The 18,039-nt window shown below is 45.4% G+C and overlaps 1 protein-coding gene and 1 long non-coding RNA gene across 2 annotated transcripts in view; one reads left to right on the top strand and one right to left on the bottom strand.

Moving 5' to 3' along the window:
* Window positions 1-2,900: 2,900 nt before the first annotated feature.
* On the bottom strand, window positions 2,901-16,387 carry LOC122706689. Its single transcript, XR_006344442.1, has 3 exons — window positions 15,857-16,387; window positions 10,359-10,449; window positions 2,901-3,224 (listed from the first exon to the last, which is right to left on the bottom strand). It is a non-coding gene; the product is annotated as an uncharacterized LOC122706689 (long non-coding RNA).
* FAM189A1 (family with sequence similarity 189 member A1) overlaps window positions 15,243-18,039 on the top strand; it is a 245,153-nt gene continuing 242,356 nt past the window's right edge. Inside the window, exon 1 of the mRNA XM_043922074.1 lies at window positions 15,243-15,702. Coding sequence (XP_043778009.1) covers window positions 15,484-15,702 — 219 coding nt within the window. The 5' untranslated portion in view covers window positions 15,243-15,483. The remainder of the gene's footprint in view (window positions 15,703-18,039) is intronic.

Genomic DNA, 18,039 nt, shown 5'->3' with positions numbered 1-18,039 from the left:
ATGTCAACATACCCTCTTGGGTTTTTTTTTCTTCTTTGTTTTGGCCATAATTCCCCAATCAGGGATCAAACCTGAGCCCCTTGAACTGGAAGCTCAGAATCTTAACCACTGGACCACCAGAGAAGTCCCAACATACCCTCTTGGGAGACTTAATTCAATGCACAGCAGATGAAAGGGGCACTGTTGTCCTATGGGTAACGTGGTCCACTCATTGATCAGGTAAGTCACTCCTCTCTTATGGGGAGGAACAAGGGAGGGGTAGACAGACATGAACTGTGGGTGCCATACGGTGCCTTCTGGGGCACGAAAGATGGAAAAAACCTCCCCCTACAAGAGTCTTCCAAAATTAAGTGACTTCAAGAGAAGATTGCAAAACGATGTAGGCACTGGTTTCGAGAAAACTAATTCTTTTCAGAGGAATCTACTTGCCATGGCATCTGTTAGCAAAGACATATTTTTCTCAAATCTCTTACTATGTTATACCATTTTTGAATAATGTAAGAAAAAAGGGATGTTGTTTAAAAAGAAAGAAATGAGAAGTTGTATTTAATAATGACTGAGGGGAGACTGGCAGAACGACAGTAACAATTGAAGGTTTAGTTAATGTGTAAGATTAATGGAGAAAGTATTCATAGCTAATTGACGCAGCAGTTTGTTAAACTTCTGAGAGGATCACATTACAGGTCCTCTGGGGCATTATTTGCATATTAATTAGAATTTATGTTAGAGCGTTTATAAAGCATAGTCATCCTTATCAGCATGTTTATGAATATCTGGATCTCTTAAAAACCTTTTGCATCACGTCTTTAAATATTCTATTATATCAGTCATAAAAATTCTCCTTTCCTTCCTTCTTTCCTCCCTCCACGTTAATTTTTCCTGGAAGTTGTGAGGCTGTGTATAGGTCAGCACCTTGGGTCCATTCTAGAGACATTTACACGTGTAGTTCATGTGCGTTGAGCTATTTTCCTTAAAGAACACAAGGGCCCCTTGGACCTCCAAGGACCCTAGGTTTCTCCCTTCTCTGTGAATTATAATTAAACTGCATTTTTTTCTTCCAACATGGAAGCTTTCTCTGTTGGGGCTTCCCAGGTGGCTCAGTGGTAAAGAATCCGCCTGCCAATTCAGGAGACATGGGTTCGACCCCAGGTTGGGAAGACCCCCTGGAGCAGGAAATGGCTACCCACTCCAGTATTCTTGCCTGCAGATTCCCATGAACAGAGGAGCCTAGTGGGCTACATACAGTCCATGGGGTCGCAAAAAAGGGACTGAGCACACGTCTGGAAGGACCATTAAGGATTTTAGGTCACTCGGACACCACTCTGTGCAGTAAATGATTCCACCACCCTGAAATACTAATTCACCGAAGAGTAGCCTACTTTTCCTAAATTATAACTGTAATTTACTAAATTTTACTGAGGAAGTAATTTCCTGAATGGCACCCTAGTGGCCCGGACAAGCAATTACAGTTTCTAATCCTACTGATAGTACTCAGAGGACACATGGAAAAAGGATCTGGCTTCTCTATTCTTTTTTTTTTTTTTTCTGGCTTCTCTATTCTATTGACGCGTTTCATCAAAAACTCACCTGTCTGCACACCATCCATCAGTTGTGGGCTGGATACAAGGACACCTTGAAAGGGGTTCGAGGAGAGAAGCCATGGCACACACAGTTAGGCACTCTGGTGGCCAGGGCTGAGGCCAGCACCTCAGCATCAGGGTGCCAAGCAGAGGATAGGAACAGGATATGTTCCAGGCCAGGATGCCTGGCCCGGTGACTGGGGGTGAGTTAGATCCACCTGGTTCACCCAGCCCCCTTGATGGGGGTCCTTGTGCAGAGCACAGCCAGCCATCCCAGGTGGCCCGGCTGTAAGTTCCGTTTCTGGTCCATGAAGCCGAGACAGAGCCTTGAGGCACCGCAGAGAGGGGGGCCCAGTGGGAAGGACGATGCCCTGCAACCCAGAAGAACTACATTCTGCCTGAGGTTGTGCCTGTCTCTCATGAAAGATGCTGGACGAGCCTCTGACCTTTGCTAGGTCTTTATTATTGTTGCTGTTCAGTCACTCAGTCGTGTCCAACTCTGCCACCCCATGGACTGTAGCCCACCAGGCTCCTCTGTCCATGGGATTCTCCAGGCAAGGATACTGGAGTGGGTTGCCAGGTCCTCCTCCAGGGGATCTTCCTGACCCAGGGATCTAATCCAGGTCTCCTACATCGCAGGTGGATTCTTGATCATCTGAGCCACTTGGGAAGCCTCATAGCTGAGGTTACAAGTGGTTTTTCTGTTCATCTCCTCATCAAAGCCCCACAGCCACTCTCAGGCACCCTCCGCCCCCCCGAGCCACACACCTTCCAGATGAGGAAACCAAGGCTGAATAGCCCGTGGGGTGGCCCTGGTCATAGAGCTGGTGGCGGGGGGCAGCCAGCTGGGCCACGGGTTTGATTCCAAGCTTACTGCTTCTCCCACTTCACAGCCACCTGTTCTGATGGATCTGCTGCAGATTAAGTCTGGGAGGAATAAGGAGTCAACATCCAGATCACAGACAGAGAGAATAGACTTGTGGGGACTTCCCTGGCAGTCCAGTGGTTAAGACTGCTCCCAATGCAGGGGCACAGGTTTGATCCCTGGTCTGGGAACTAAGATCTCACACGCTGCACAGCCAAAACACACACACACACACACACACACACACACACACACCTGGTCGGGGAACTAAGATCTCACACGCTGCACAGCCAAAACACACACACACACACACACACACACAAAGCAGAGAGCAGACTTGTGGTTGCCAAGGGTTAAAGGGTTTAGGGAGGGATGAATTGGGAGTTTGGGATTAGCAAATGCAGACTTATTATATGTAGGATGGATAAACAAAAAGGTCCTACTGTAAAGCACAGGTAACTCTATTCAATACCTATGATAAATCATGACAGACAAGAATATGAAAAATAATATACATGTGTGTATAACTAAGTCACTTCACTGTACAGGAGAAATTAATCCAACAGTGTAAATCAACTATACTTCAATAAAATAATAAAAAAAAAGAGTTGACATCTGAACAGCCATAAAGCACAGCGCGGCAGACAGCATATGCGAGCACCCACAGGGCTGCAGAGGTGGGGTCGGGGGAGCTGAACGGGGTGCCTTCTCGTCAGGCAGCATCTGGCAGGTGACACGCCACTCCTTGCCTGGGATGAATGAGGATGCGCCAAGGAACACTGCAGGGGATGAAAGACACAAAATGGAGTTTTCAAAATTTACTCTCTGATCCAGGCACAAAAGTCATGGGACAGGAAGGTCATGATGAACTTGACAAGTCCAGAGTGTGAGGTTTTTCCATCTTCTGTAAATAAACATTCTCTGGGGAAGAAGGGAATGGAAAAGTGACACCGAAATCCAAACACATCAAACGTAGATCTGGGTGAATTACTGTAAGGTCAGTGGCCTTGTAACCACGCCCCCAGGCTAAGAAATTAACCACAAGAGGGGCTTCCCTGGTGGTCCAATGGCAAAGACTCTACATTCCCAATACAGGGGGCCTGGGTTCCATCTCTGCCCAGGGAACTAGATCCCATATGCCGAAACTAAAATGAGAGCAGCCAAATAAAATAAATAAAAACAAATTTTTTTTAAAGAAATTAACCACCAGAAACAATGGAGTTTCCTCTAACTGCCCCATCACCATGACAAACCCTTACTCCTCCCTCAAAGTATCAATGACTGCTCTCTGATATGTAGTCCTCACTTCCTCTCACTTCTTTGTAATTTGATCACTCAAGTATCTCTCCCTAGGGCTCCCCACTGGCTCAGTGGTAAAGAATCCACCTGCCAAACAGGAGATGTGGGTTTGATCCTGGGCCGGGAAGATCCCCTGGAGAAGGAAATGGCAACTCACTCCAGTACTGCTGGTTGGGAAACCCATGGGCAGAGGAGCCTGGTGGGCTACAGTCCATGGGGTCACAAAGAGTGGGACATGACTTAGTGACTAAAGAACAAACAACAATCTCTCTCTAGATACTACATACTAGCCTTACCTATCAAATTTTTAAAAATATGTCTTTCAAGTCCGTTTGAATTCCCAGATTTCATTCCATCCCTCTCTTTTCCCTATGGTTTATCTGTGGAAGAGGCAGACTGTCCAGCAGTCTAGCGTTTGCTGAGTGCATTCTCCTAATTCAGTTCAGTGTGTTTCTTTGCCTGTGGGTGTCCTGCCACTTGGCAGCTGGATCCAGAGACGGGATTGGAAGTCAGGCTTAATCCCTTTCACAAGATTAAAAATGATGCATTCTTCCATCAGGAGGCCTGTCGGGGTCTAGTTTTCACCCTTTTTTTGATGTCAGCAGCTGTCAGTGCTCAATTTCTATATGTGTTAATTCACTGTGGGCTGCAAAGTGGTGACATCTTAATTCAATATTTCTTTTCAACTATCTCTTATAATAATAATTGATATTATTATAAAATGATACTTCCCCTCACCTACTATCTGATTACCCAAACGTACACTTTATGTAGGAAAGAAAGGATAAATGCCCGATTGTCTTCTTGTCATTTGCCAGTTTTTAAGATTATGAATTATTTCCCTATCATCGACTGGGAGCAACCAATGAGTTCTTTTTTTTTTTTTTTTTTTTCCAATGAGTTCTTTAAAAACATTATCATGATCGTATGGATTTAAACATATTTGGTAAGTTTAAAGGCACTGCAATGAGTGTCCTTACTAATACAGTTACACAAAGTTGTTATTTCCAATTCAAATCCAGGACTACATGAATTTTATGTTACATCTATATTGCATCTCCCTGTCTCTACACTGAAAATCCAGGTTCTCAAGGACACAAAAAAATGATAGAATGTCCCCAAATTCCTCATTTGCTTAATCTGGTATTACGTGTAGTCTCATCATAATAATGCAAACCCTATCACAACAAATTAACTACCAGACACAGTTAAAGCTTTTGCATTTGTTCTTCCCTTTCAATCCCAGTTTTGAAAAACGGTCATTATAGCTATATTGTCAGAGCATGTCTCAGTCTGTTCAGGCTGCCACAGTCAGAAGACCACGGACTCGGTGGCTTGTAAACACAGACATATATTCCTCAAAGTACTGGAGGCTGGGAAGTCCAAGGTCAAGGTGCAGGCAGACTCAGTGTCTGCTGAGGGATTGCTACCTAGCTCACAGATGACCATCTTCCTGCTGTGCTGTCATCTGGCAGATGAGGCAAGGGAGCTCTCTGGGGTCTTTTAATATTATTACAGCACTAGTCTCATACACTTTGCTGACAAAAGTCCATCTAGTCAAAGCTATGGTTTTTCCAGTAGTCATGTACAGATGTGAGAGTTGGACCATAAAGAAGGTTGAGTGCCGAAGAATTGATGCTTCTGAACTGTGGTGCTGGAGAAGCCTCTTGACAGTCCCTTGGACAGCAAAGAGATCGAACCAGTTAATCCTAAAGGAAATCAGTCCTGAATATTCGTTGGAAGGACTAATGCTGAAGGTGAAGCTCCAAAACTTTGGCCGCTTGATGTGAAGAGCACACTTGTTGGGAAAGAGCTGACTCATTGGAAAAGATTCTGATGCTGGGAAAGATTGAAGGCAGGAGGAGAAAGGGGTGACAGAGGATGAGATGGTTGGATGGCATCACTGACTCGACAGACTTGAGTTTGAGCAAACTCCGGGAGAGGGTGAAGGACAGTGGAGCCTGGCTGCTGCAGTTCATGGGGTTGCAAAGATTCAGACATGACTGAGTGACTGGACAACAACAACAGTGTTTCTCTGGATCATAGGGCTTGGAATGCATCGGGGAGAGCAGAGAGAGAGTGGGATTTGCTGGATGGTCAAGGCTGTCACTGAGCGCACAGCTGACCTACACAGAAAAGGCCAACAGATCCCCTAAATTACATCTCTGCTGTGAAAAGTGGGGCCAATCATGTAATTGACGCTGAAGAGCAGTGATGTTTATTTTTCCAGAGACTTCCTATTTATCCATGAGCAAAGTGTTTTACTTTTGTTTCTTACTTAAAAAATAAAAAAGCTATTCAAGGAGTTCTGGTTGAAGGTGACTCTCATGCTTCAAAATCAAATGATAAATTCAACTCCATTATTTTCTGTTCAGTTGATGGATGAGAATTATCAAATCTCATGTGGCTTGACTCGTAATTTTGATACATTTTCCCTGAAGGCAAAACATTTCTTTCATACATAATTTTGTTTGAGTCAGTATGTGTGAATATGAATAACTGCTTATTCTAATGAAATCATGACAATATATGTTTCTAATAACCTGACTTAATGGTGCTGGTTGAGTTAATTTAAGTGGAACCTACTTCTTAGCCTCACTGCCCTTCCTGAGTAATCCAACCTCATTTATTTCTCAGGGGCTTCGCACAAATCCTAGTCAGTAACTCAGAAGTCTTAAAAACTTAATTTTGGATTTATTTTATCTTTTTTTTTCCTGTTCCCTGCAGCATGTGGGATCTTAGTTCCCTGACCAGGGATTGAACCCTCACCCCTTGCACTAGAAGGACAGAGTCTTAATTACTGGACCAGCAGGAAAGTCCCTATTTAATTTTTTTCATTTTTTTAATTGACGTACAGCTGATTTACAATGTCGTGTTAATATGTACTGTACAGTGACTCAGTTATACACATATTCTTTTTTAATATTCTTTTCATAGAATATTAATCACAGAACATTTTGTTTGTTTTAGAATTAATTAAATAATTTTTGGTCTTTGTTGCTGTGCATGGGCTTTTCTCTAGCTGCGGCAAGCAGAGTCTATACCCTAGTTGTGGTATGTGGGCTTCTCATCGTGGTGGTTTCTCTTCTTGCAGAGCACGGGCTTCAATAGTGAAGCAAAAGTGCTTGATAGTTGTGGCACATGGACCCAGATGCTCCGAGGCACGCAGGAGCCTCCCAGACCAGAAACGGAACCTGTGTCTCCCCCATTGGCAGGTAGACTCTTCACCACTGAACCACCAGGGAAGCCCTGACCATTTTTAAGTGTGTAATTCTGTGGCATTAAGTACATGCACATTGTTGTACAACCATCACCACTATCTATCTACAGAATTTTTCCATCTTCCCTAATTGAAATTCTGCCCCCAATTAAACACTAACTCCTCATTTCTCTTCCCCCCCATTTCCTGGCAACCGCTGTTCCACTTTTTGTCTCTGTAAATCTGACTACTCTAGGCACCTCGTGTAAGTGGAGTCATGGAATATTTCTGTCTTTGTTGACTGGCTTATTTCACTCAGCATGATGTCCTCAAGGTTCAGGAGACAGTTGGACAGATATCTCTTTAAGTCCCTGCCTTCAATCCTTTTTGGTGTATACTTGGAATTGCTAGGTACAGTAACTTTACAATAAATTTTTTGACATGTCTCCATACTGTTTTCCGCAGTGGCTGCACCATTTTACATTCCCATCACCAGTGCACAAGGATTTCAATTTCTCCATATTCTCACCAGTGCTTGGCTATTTTATTTTTGTTTTGTTTTGGATGATAGCCATCCTAACGCATGCCAAGTGGTACCACATTGTGGTTTTGATTTGCATTTTTCTAATTAGTGATGTTGAACATCTTTTCATGTGATAATTGGCCACTTATACATTTTCTTTGAAGAAATACTTAGTTTGGTCATTTCTCCATTTAAAAATTGAGTTGTCTCTTTGCTTTTGAATTGTGGGAGTTCTTTATATACCCTGGATATTAAATCCTTATCGGCTATATATTAATCATTTGCAAATATTTTCTCCCATTCAATAGTTTGTCTTTTTACTTCCTTGAAAGTATCCTTTGACGAACAAAAATTTTGAAGTACAATTTAATCTAGTTTTTCTTTTGTCCCTCACAGTTTTGGTGTCAGAGCTAAGACTCTAGAGCCAAATCCAAGATCATAAATATTTATACTTACATTTTCTTCTTAGAGTTTTATGACTTTCACTCTTATATTTAGGTCTTTGATCCATTTTGTGTTAATTTTCATATATGATGTGAGACTGAGGTCCAACATCTTTCTTCTGTATACGAAAATACAGTTGTCTCAGCCCCATCTGTTGAAGAGATTATTTATACACTGGATGATGCTCCTGTCAAAACTCAACTGGTGTTAGGTGGATGAATTTGCTTCTGGACCCTCAATTCTATTCCAATGGTCTATCTGTCCTTATGCATCTACCACACTGCTTTGATTACTGTAGCTCTGTAGTAAGTTTTGAAATCTGAAAGTGTGAGTCTTCCAACTCCATTCTTCTTTTTCAAGACTGCTTGGCTATTTGGGACCCACTGCAATTCCAGAAGAATTTGAGGATTGGCTTTCCCATTTTTGCAAAAAAGTCTGTCTGAGTTTTCACAGGGACCACATTGAATTTGTAGTGTTTTGGGTACTTATATCTTGATATTAAGACTTTCTATCCACAAACATGGTGTCTTTCCATTTATTCAGGTATACTTTATCTTATTTCAGCAATTTTCTATAATTTCTGGTGTACAAATCTTTCACCTCTTTGGTTAAATTTATTCCCAGGTGTGTTAGTCTTTTAGTTGTATTGAAATGGAATTGCTTTATTAATTTTCTTTTCAGGTTATTCTTAGCTGGCAAATAAAAAAGCGATTAACAGTCATGTGTTGATCTTGTATCCTGCAACTTTGCAGAATTTATCATCTCTAGTAGCTTTCATGTGGATCCTTTGAGGATTTCCTATAAATATAGGATAATATCACTTGTGAACAGATAAAGTTTTAATTCGTCCTTTCCAGTTTGTATGTCTCTTCTTTATTTTTCTTGTCTGATTGCTCTGGCCAGAATTTCTAGTACAATGTTGAATAGCAGTGGGGAATATGAACATCATTATCTCATGCCTGATCTTGTGAGAAAGTAGCCAATTTTCACCACTGAGTATAATGTTATGTGTGGGTTTTTCATAAATGTCCTTTATCATAGTGATGGAGTTAAAGGAAAGTGAATCTTTAACATGCTATTTTTAGAAATAATTTGAGGCCTAGGATGATATAGAGTTTGGTGTTATTTTTCTCCAGAGATGATTTTCAATGGCTTTTGTCAGCTCCTCAGATATGCAGATGTCACCACCCTTATGGCAGAAAGTGAAGAGGAACTAAAAAGCCTCTTGATGAAAGTGAAAGAGGAGAGTGACAAATTTGGCTTAAAGCTCAACATTCAGAAAACTAAGATCATGGCATTGGTCCCATCACTTCATGGCAAATAGATGGGGAAACAGTGGAAACAGTGTCAGAGTTTATTTTTTTGGCTCCAAAATCACTGCAGATGGTGATTATAGCCATGAAATTAAAAGACACTTACTTCTTGGAAGGAAAGTTATGACCAACCTAGATAGCATATTAAAAAGCAGAGACATTACTTTGTCAAGAAAGGTCCGTCTAGTCAAGGCTATGGTTTTTCAGTGGTCGTGTATGAATGTGAGAATTGGACTATGAAGAAAGCTGAGTGCCGAAGAATTGATGCTTTTGAACTGTGGTGTTGGAGAAGACTCTTGAGAGTCCCTTGGACTGCAAGGAGATCCAACCAGTCCATCCTAAAGGAGATCAGTCCCAGGTGTTCATAGGAAGGACTGATGCTGAAGCTGAAACTCCAATACTTCAGCCAACTCATGCAAAAAGTTGACTCATTGGAAAAGACCCTGATGCTGGGAGTGACTGGGGGCAGGAGGAGAAGGGGACAACAGAGGATGAGATGGTTGGATGGCATCACCAACTCGATGGGCATGAGTTTGAATAAACTCCGGGAGTTGGTGATGGACAGGGAGGCCTGGCGTGCTGCGATTCATGGGGTCACAAAGAGTCGGACATGACTGAGCGACTGAACTGATGAACTGAGAGGCCTGAGCAATGCAAGACTACCTTAATCCAAACTTCAGGTTTGGGATTTCTGGACACCTGCAACCAGAGATAAGGTAGGCTTACTCCCTTATTATTCAGGCACAGCCATTTGGGAGGCCATCTTAAATCAGGGTGCTGGCTTCCTAGATTCACCACCGCCCCTCCCCCAGCCCCCTTGGAGGGACCTGGACTCAAAACTCCTTGCTTTAACCCTCCATGGTTGCCAGAGGCAGAATACAAGGGCTCAGGGCAGAGGCTGCCCAAGTGCTGCATTCACTCTCTGGATTCTTCCTAGGTCTTGGCCTGGTATTCTCTCATTATCTCCCTAATTCTTGGATGTTTTAAAAAATATATTTTTAAAAATATTTCATTTGTTTTCTTGGTTGACTTTGGCAGGAGAATCTGCTAGCCTACTGTTCCTGGAAGTGGAGTCTCTACTGATTATTACTTTTCCAGAGACAGGGACTGTGAGATCCAAGTACAACTTTCTTACCTCTTATAGGAGATGCAAAGGAACAAGTTCATTCCTTATCCATTTATGCAGAAGTATATTTTGAAAAGAGCAGGAATCTGCAACAAGAGGCCTGTAAGGGAGGCATTAGTGTTACTTATCTACCCATGGTGCAAGCAGGCATGATTGCATTTCACAAAAAGCTCAGCCACCTTCTTTGCTTATAAGCAATGGTCTCACAATACTATAAAGCTACAGTACTCAAATCAGCATGGCACTGGCACAAAAACAGATGTGTGGATCAATGGAACAGAACAGAGAGTTCAGAAATAAAACCACATACCTATAGTCAATTATTAATTAATTTATTTTTTGGTCATACTGTGTTGCATGTGGGATATTAGTTCTCCAACCAGGGATCGAACTCGTGCCCCTTGCATTGGGAGTGTGGAGTCTAGACCACTGGACCTCCAGGGAAGTCCTCCTATGGTCAATTAATCTTCAACAAAGGAGGCAAGACTATACAATGGAGAAAAGACATTCTTGATGAAGTCAGATCACACCTTCCTGCCATACACAAAAATAAACTCAAAATGGTTTAAAGACTTAAATATAGGACAAGACACTAGAAAACTCCTAGAAGAGAACACAGGGAAAACAGTCTCTGACATAAATCATACCAGTGTTTTCTTAGGTCAGTCTTCCAAGGCAACAAAAATAAAAGCAAAAGTAAACAAATGAGACCTAATCAAACAAAGATTTTACATAGCAAAAGAAACCATAAACAAAAAGACAACCAATGGGCTGGGGGAAAATATTTGCAAATTATGCAACCAATAAGGGCTAAACTTCCAAAATATACAAACAGCTCATAGAAAAAAACAAACAAACAACCCAATTGAAAAATGGGCAGAAGACCTAAACAGACATTTGTCCAGAGAAGACATACAGATGGCCAACAGGCATATGAACAGATATTCAACATCATGAATTATTAGAGAAATACAAATCAAAACTACAATGAAGTACCATCTCACTCTGGTCAGAATGGCCATTGTTAAAAGTGTACAAATAATAAATGATGGAGAGAGTGTGGAGAAGAGGAAACTCTCCTAAACTCTTGATGGGAATGTAAATTGGTGCTTCCACTATGGAAGACAGTAGGAAGGATTGTCAAAAAACTAAAAATAGGGTTGCCATATGATCTAGCAACCCTATTCCTGGCCATATACCCAGAAAAAAATATAATTCAAAGAGACAGATGCACCTCTATGTTCATAGCAACACTACTGACAATAGCCAAGACATGGACGCAACCTAAATGTCCACTGACAGATGAATGGATGAAGAAGATGTGGTGCATATATACAGTGGAATATTACTCAGCCATTAAAAAAATGCAATAATGTCATTTTCAGCAACATGAATGAACCTAGAGATTATCATACTAAATGAAGTAAATCAGAAAGAGAAAGACAAATACCATATAATATCACTTTTATATGGAACCTAAAATATGACACAAATCAACATATCTATGAAACAGAAACATATTCACAGACATAGAGAACAGATTTATGGTTGCCAAGTGGGGAGGTGGGAGAGGGATGAATCAGGAGTTTGGGATTAGCAGAGACAAAGATTATATACAGAATGGATAAACAACCGGTCCTACTGTACAGCACAAGGAATCATATTCAATATCCTATGATAAACCATAGTGGAAAAGAATATGAAAAAGAATACATATATATACAACTGAGTTACTTTGCTGCAGAAATTAACACAACATTGTAAATCAAGTATACTTTGATAAAATTAAAAAAAAAGAAAAATGATCCCAGTCTATTAGTCTCATCTGATTTAGGGAAAAGAAAAAGTTGCTATATGGTTGTTCCAGGGGTCTCCAGGAATCTTCCAGAACACCAGGATATGTATTATTACAGCCTTTCATAAAAGAAAAACAGTGAAGGGCAAAGAGGGTCAATGAGCTGCCAGTTCTTACCCTCCCTATCTCCCTCCCCCTTCTATCTTTATGATTCACTTCTAGGAAATTGACTCCTTTTAATTATTTACTGGGTTTAATACAGTACAATTTTAAGATTTTCTAAAACACAGAATTGATTTTTTTATTTTTTGGCTGCACCTCACGGCATGTGGGATCACAGTTCCCCAGTCAGAGGTGGAACTCACACACCCTGCATTGGCAGCATGGAGTCTTAACCACTGGTCAGTCAGGGATGTCCTAGAATTAATTTTTAGAAGAGCAAAAAGTAATTTTAATTTCTCAACAGTCTCTCCCTCTGATCAAATTTTACTAAGGAGGTAGATCTCTCTCCCGACCCACCTACAGCAAAATTCCCTGCCGAGCTGCCTGGAGCTTTTCCCATGTCATTTATAAACAGAAGGATTTATATACATCCTGGAAGCACACCTAATATGTAGATGGGAGTTCACTGGAGGTTTCCAGCATTTGGTGATTCTTCCCACGGTGTGCCAACTGGCAGCCCCTATATTTCTAGTCCATGTTTAATTCATCACTGACACCTCCCATACACCTCTGAAATCCATCCAATTCTCGGTATCACCACCATCTCCACCCTAATCCAAAACACCGTCCCCTCTTGCCTAGATGGCAGCAACAGCATCTCACTTCTCCACATTTCCCTGGGCATCCCACAGTCAATTTTCTATACTGTGGTCAGAAAGCTCTTTCCAAAGCTGCTTATTATCTGTTTTTTTGGTACCATGTAGAATTCTCCGTAACACTGAACATATTTGCAGTTGGCCTTGGAGCTGCTGCTGCTGCTAAGTCGCTGCAGTTGTGTTCGATTCTGTGCAACCCCATAGACGGCAGCCCACCAGGCTCCCCCGTCCCTGGGATTCTCCAGGCAAGAACGGAGAATAGGAGATGGAGTGGGTTGCCATTTCCTTCTCCAATGCACGAAAGTGAGAAGTGAAAGTGAAGTCGCCCAGTCCTGTCTGACTCCTCGCAACCCCGTGGACTGTAGCCTACCAGGCTCCTCCGTCTATGGGATTTTCCAGGCAAGAGTACTGGAGTGGGTTGCCATTTCCTTCTCCACGGCCTTGGAGCAATTACCCACATACTGCTGGTTCCCCCACTAGCCTGAAAGTTCCCTGAGTACAGGAAGCTTGTCTGCTCATCCTTATATCCTCAGTGGGTGGCACACTGTGGGTGTTTAACGTATTTTTTGAATACCACATAATGTCAATCAACTACGTAACTTATTTGTTATGCTTGTCTGCTTTCCACCTTTCACCAGGAAGGCAGGGAGTTGGCTGTTTCATTCACCCATGTTCTCTTTTTGAAAGTTTATTTATTTTTAATTGGAGGATAATTACTTTACAATATTGTGTTGGTTTCTGCCATACATCAACATGAATCAGCCAGAGGAATACCCAACATGAATACCCATGTTCTCCGAGAGCCTAAAACGGGGCCGGGTTCTTTGTGAACTTTTGTTGGAGAAATGAATAAGTGAATGAAAGAGTGAGGTGACTACAGTGAGAACCTAACTTCCAAGCAGTCCAGGATCTTGATGGTATAATTTCAAGCCCTTAAAAAGTGCTGCCCTGTGCATTTCTAGGTAGAGAATGTCTCCAAGAAATTTGTATTTGTACTCCAGAGCTCAGAATGATGCCTGCCAGAAGCTCATCCTGTTAGACAGGACTGGAGGAGAAGCAGCTCTGGCCAGAGGCCAGCATTCTGAGGTCAGCCACTCCATCTGTGGAATCCCCACCCCTGTGCATCTCTGGACCGTCCTGTTAAATTGGAAAATAAATCCCATGCCTGCTAAGGTGTTGGCTGATAAAAGGTTTGAGCTACTGGCCCTTCCAGAGGAATTTGCATTTTAATAGAACCTCGTCAGCCCCAAAGGAATCTATATCTCTAAAGGTGTAATTTCCACCACCAGCAACTGAGATATTTGGGGGCGAGACTGCAGCGTTTCTGATCCAAATCCAATAGGAAACTCCCTCAGTCCCGCCTTGAGGCTGTGTAAACTGACCCACCATTTCCCGCTATGATTACTATGAACGTTGCCTTTTTGTGCTTGATATCCTCAGACTGCCTGTCACTCCTGGGCCTCTCATATGTCAACACAACCCTTTTCAATACTGGCAGTCTTAAAGTGGTCACATCAACGGGGCCGCAAGGTGACTCGTGATAACCTGAACTTCCAAGCTTTCTCGGTACCCTAGGAAGCCAACAGTCAGGTATTTAAAACCTGTCAAAATACTGTCAAAAGGGAGAGATGATTTTGTAGGTCCTTCATGACACTGTTCATCCAAATTCGTTTTGTGCAATTGATTTTCAGCCCCAATTTTCCACTTGTATCAAAAGCCCTGCAAACGGAAGGTAGGCAAGAGATATCTGTGAACTGGGGATGTTCTGAATGCCCAGTCCTCCAGGACCGAGTTCTCCAGTTGGCTTAAGAAATTCCTGGAACTGCAGGAGAGCAGCAGAATCCTGAATCCAGGAATTCCGCATTCGAGAGAGGCTCCCGCCTGCCACGCCTGGGATTAGGCGCTGGGAAGTCACCTCCTCCGCGACCCCCGTAGCCGCCGCGCGCGCCCCTCCGGGGCCAGCCCCAGGCTCGGCCGGCCCGCCCCAGCTCCCAGGCCTCTTCCCCATCGCCGGCCCCGGGCTCCTGCCGCCGTCGCCCTTGACGCGCCGGCGGTTCTCACTCCCCTCCTTGGTGAGGGGCGCGAGCGCCGAGGCCCGGCCACCGGGACCGCACCTGCGCCCGCCCGCTCCCGCGCCGCTCGGTCCCGGCTCGTGCTCTGGCCTCGGCCCCGGCCCTGCGCGCGGCGGCGGCAGGGCTCGCGCCCGGGGACAGCGGCGGCGGCGGCGGCGGCTCGAGCCCGCGCCCGGTCCGGGGAGCGCGCGGGGCGGACAGGAGAGGGCGCAGCGCGGCGCGGCCGGCGGGCGGCCCTGCGGAGCTGCGGCGGCATGGGCGCGGGCACCAGCGGGGGCTGCGGGCGTCCGGTTCCCCGCCCCGCCCGTCCCGCTCCAAGCGCGCGGCCGCCGCAGCCCCCGCGACTCGGGGGGACGCCGACCCCTCAGTCGGTGCAACTTGCCTCGGACCCTTGGTGAGGAGGGGCGGCGCGCGGGGCCGGGCGCGAGCGGGTGAGGCGTGCAGGCGCGATGCCTCCGGCTGGCGGTCCCCGCGCGCCGCGCCCCGCCGCGCTGCCCCGCAGCCTGTCCCGCCTGCGCGAGTGCCCGGGCCGCTCCCGCATCGTGCTGGCGCTCGGGGCCACGCAGATGGCGCTCGGATGCCTCATCGTGGCCGTCAGCTTCGCCGCTCTGGCGCTCACCACGTCGGCCCGCGTCCGCCACTCCTGCCCCTTCTGGGCCGGCTTCTCGGTGAGTGTCGGCGCGGGGCGCGGGGGCTGCGGGCCGGGGACGCGGGCCCACCACCCGCGGGCGCCGAGTTCGGCGTGCGAGCTGCGGGGCGAGCTGCCACAGCCCGGGGTGCGGCTTAAAACTCGGGCAGGAGAACTCCGGGGACCCGACTCACCGCTTGCCGCCTTGGGAGCGTCGCTTTCCCTTTCCCCTTGCGCTGGTCCCGGAGTTACTTTTCTGCGAAGACAGGAGCCCGGGCGCCCTCAAACACCGGAGGGGCCTTCGGCCGAGGGTGGGCGGCGGGGCCGGCGGTTGGGCCCTGAGGCCCCTTGCGCCCTGGGGCCCAGGAACCGCCGGGGGTGGTGGGGCTCTGGGTGACCCCGAGCGGGGTGGGAGCGGGGTGCGAGCCCGGTGCGGAGACGCGGCTCCGCGCGGTTGGCCTCCGCGGCTGGAGTCTCCGGTCCTGGGCGCGTGCCGTCGGGTCGCGGGTCAGTCCTTGCAGCGGGAACCGCGCGAGCCCGCCTTGGCAGCCCACCCGGTCGGTGTAGCCTACGTGGCGCGTCCCGCGTGTGGTGGGGATTGATCCGCGAGCGCAGTGGACAGTGCGACTGTGCAGGCGACCCGTGGGCCGCGTTGGGGGGGGGGCGTGTTTAATGAGCTTTCTCGCCGGGAGGTGACAGATTTTCAGGTTGTTGACCCCAAATTAGAGAGGCCAGTGACTGACAAACCTCCCTAGAAGCAAAGCCACCAGGAAATCCCATTCAAGGAAGTGGTTGTCTCCAAGAAGTAATGGAGGGGCGGGGGAGGCATTTTTTTTTTTTTTAATTAAAGTTGTTTTTTTCCTATATTAATTGAAGAGTGAGTATATGGAAACAGGAAAGATCTATGCTGAGCAAACATTCTTTCTAAAGAGAAGGCCTTGTTCTGAGAACTCTTGACGTCTATACCGCATTTGGTTTGCGGTGCCGGAGTACGTCTTATAGGCTTAAACAGTAAATTCGGTGTGTTTTAACTCCATCTCCAGAAATCCAAACCAAGCCTTTGGAACGAATGTTTGCTATTTGTCCTTGAATTCTGAAATTTAATAATTCTGTCGATCTCCGCTTTTGTTGTTCTTTTGTAATGGCCTTTGTTCTCCACGTCTGCTGCAGGCCTTGTAAGATAAGATCGAAGCAGAACCGACTCAGTGACACCCGGGTGTGTGAATTTCCAGAGCTTATTTCAGATCAGGAGTGAGTCTTGGAGAGCTGATTAGAACAACAGAGCATGAATCTCAGGCTCCCAGTGCTCAAAATAAAGAGAGGGGATTGGAAACAAGACCCAGGAGTCATGATTCAAACGGGGGCCCCTAAATACAGCCTTCAAACACATCTGTGGCTCAGTGTTCAGCATGATTTAATGTGCATTGTTTTCATGTGGTCTGAGTTTGTGTCTGCTCTGGCCCACAGGTGGCAGCTTCCTAAAGGAGCTGCTCTTGGCTTCTCCCTGGGCCAGGAGGCTTCTCCCTGGGCCAGGAGGCTTTGTGGCTTTGGTTCTTCTAAAGGGCATAGAGAAAGAGCTGCCTCTTAATAATGAACTTGGAAGGGGAAACAGCCATCAGACATGGCAGAAAAGCTGTTTATGTGAAAAATGTACATTCAGTGCATTTTAGTCTAAAGCATTAAATAAATATGTAAACCATTAATTCAGCTTGCTTTCCCAGGGTTATTCCCTTCCACAACTCTAACTTCGTAGTCTAACGTCCTGCAATTCAGAGTGATTCCCCATGTGTCTTGTGTGTGCAGACCTGCCTCTAGGCTCAGGGGAGGACAGTGAGCAACATCCTCTGCTTTTATTTTAGAGGTGGTAGATTGTGCCCTGGGTCCACCTTCTGCTTTCCCCACCTCCTTACATCTCCTGTCTCATGGGCTTTTTTCAAACTGAATCTGCCACAAGTACCTTTAACTTTTTATTGACCTGGAGATTTTTGCAGAAACTAATGCCTTTGGCCGGTGATTTGTTGTGTGAGTATTGAAATACTCCAGTCAATAGTATTTGAATAACAAAAGACATATTAATGTGTCTCTGATCAGTAATGCGTTAAAATTTTTTCCAAACAGTCTATACCCCTTTGCACAGACAGTGAATGGTTCCAGGAATGCTGGGACAGGTCAGCATGTTGTCGCAGCTGTGGGCAGTAACACTGGCTGCTTGCCTGCCTGCCCACTGTGGAAACCACCTTGCAAGGACATTTTTGTCTTAAGATGGTGACCAGGATGACTGACTTTTCACCAAAATCTGCTCTGCATGACTTGCGGCTGCCTTTCCTGAAAATGGGTTCTTCAGCACTTTCTAGGTCTCTAGGCCTTCTCTGTGGTG

Source organism: Cervus elaphus, chromosome 13 (assembly GCF_910594005.1).
Source record: "Cervus elaphus chromosome 13, mCerEla1.1, whole genome shotgun sequence".
Taxonomy (NCBI): domain Eukaryota; kingdom Metazoa; phylum Chordata; class Mammalia; order Artiodactyla; family Cervidae; genus Cervus; species Cervus elaphus.
This window is presented reverse-complemented; position numbering and strand designations above follow the sequence as displayed.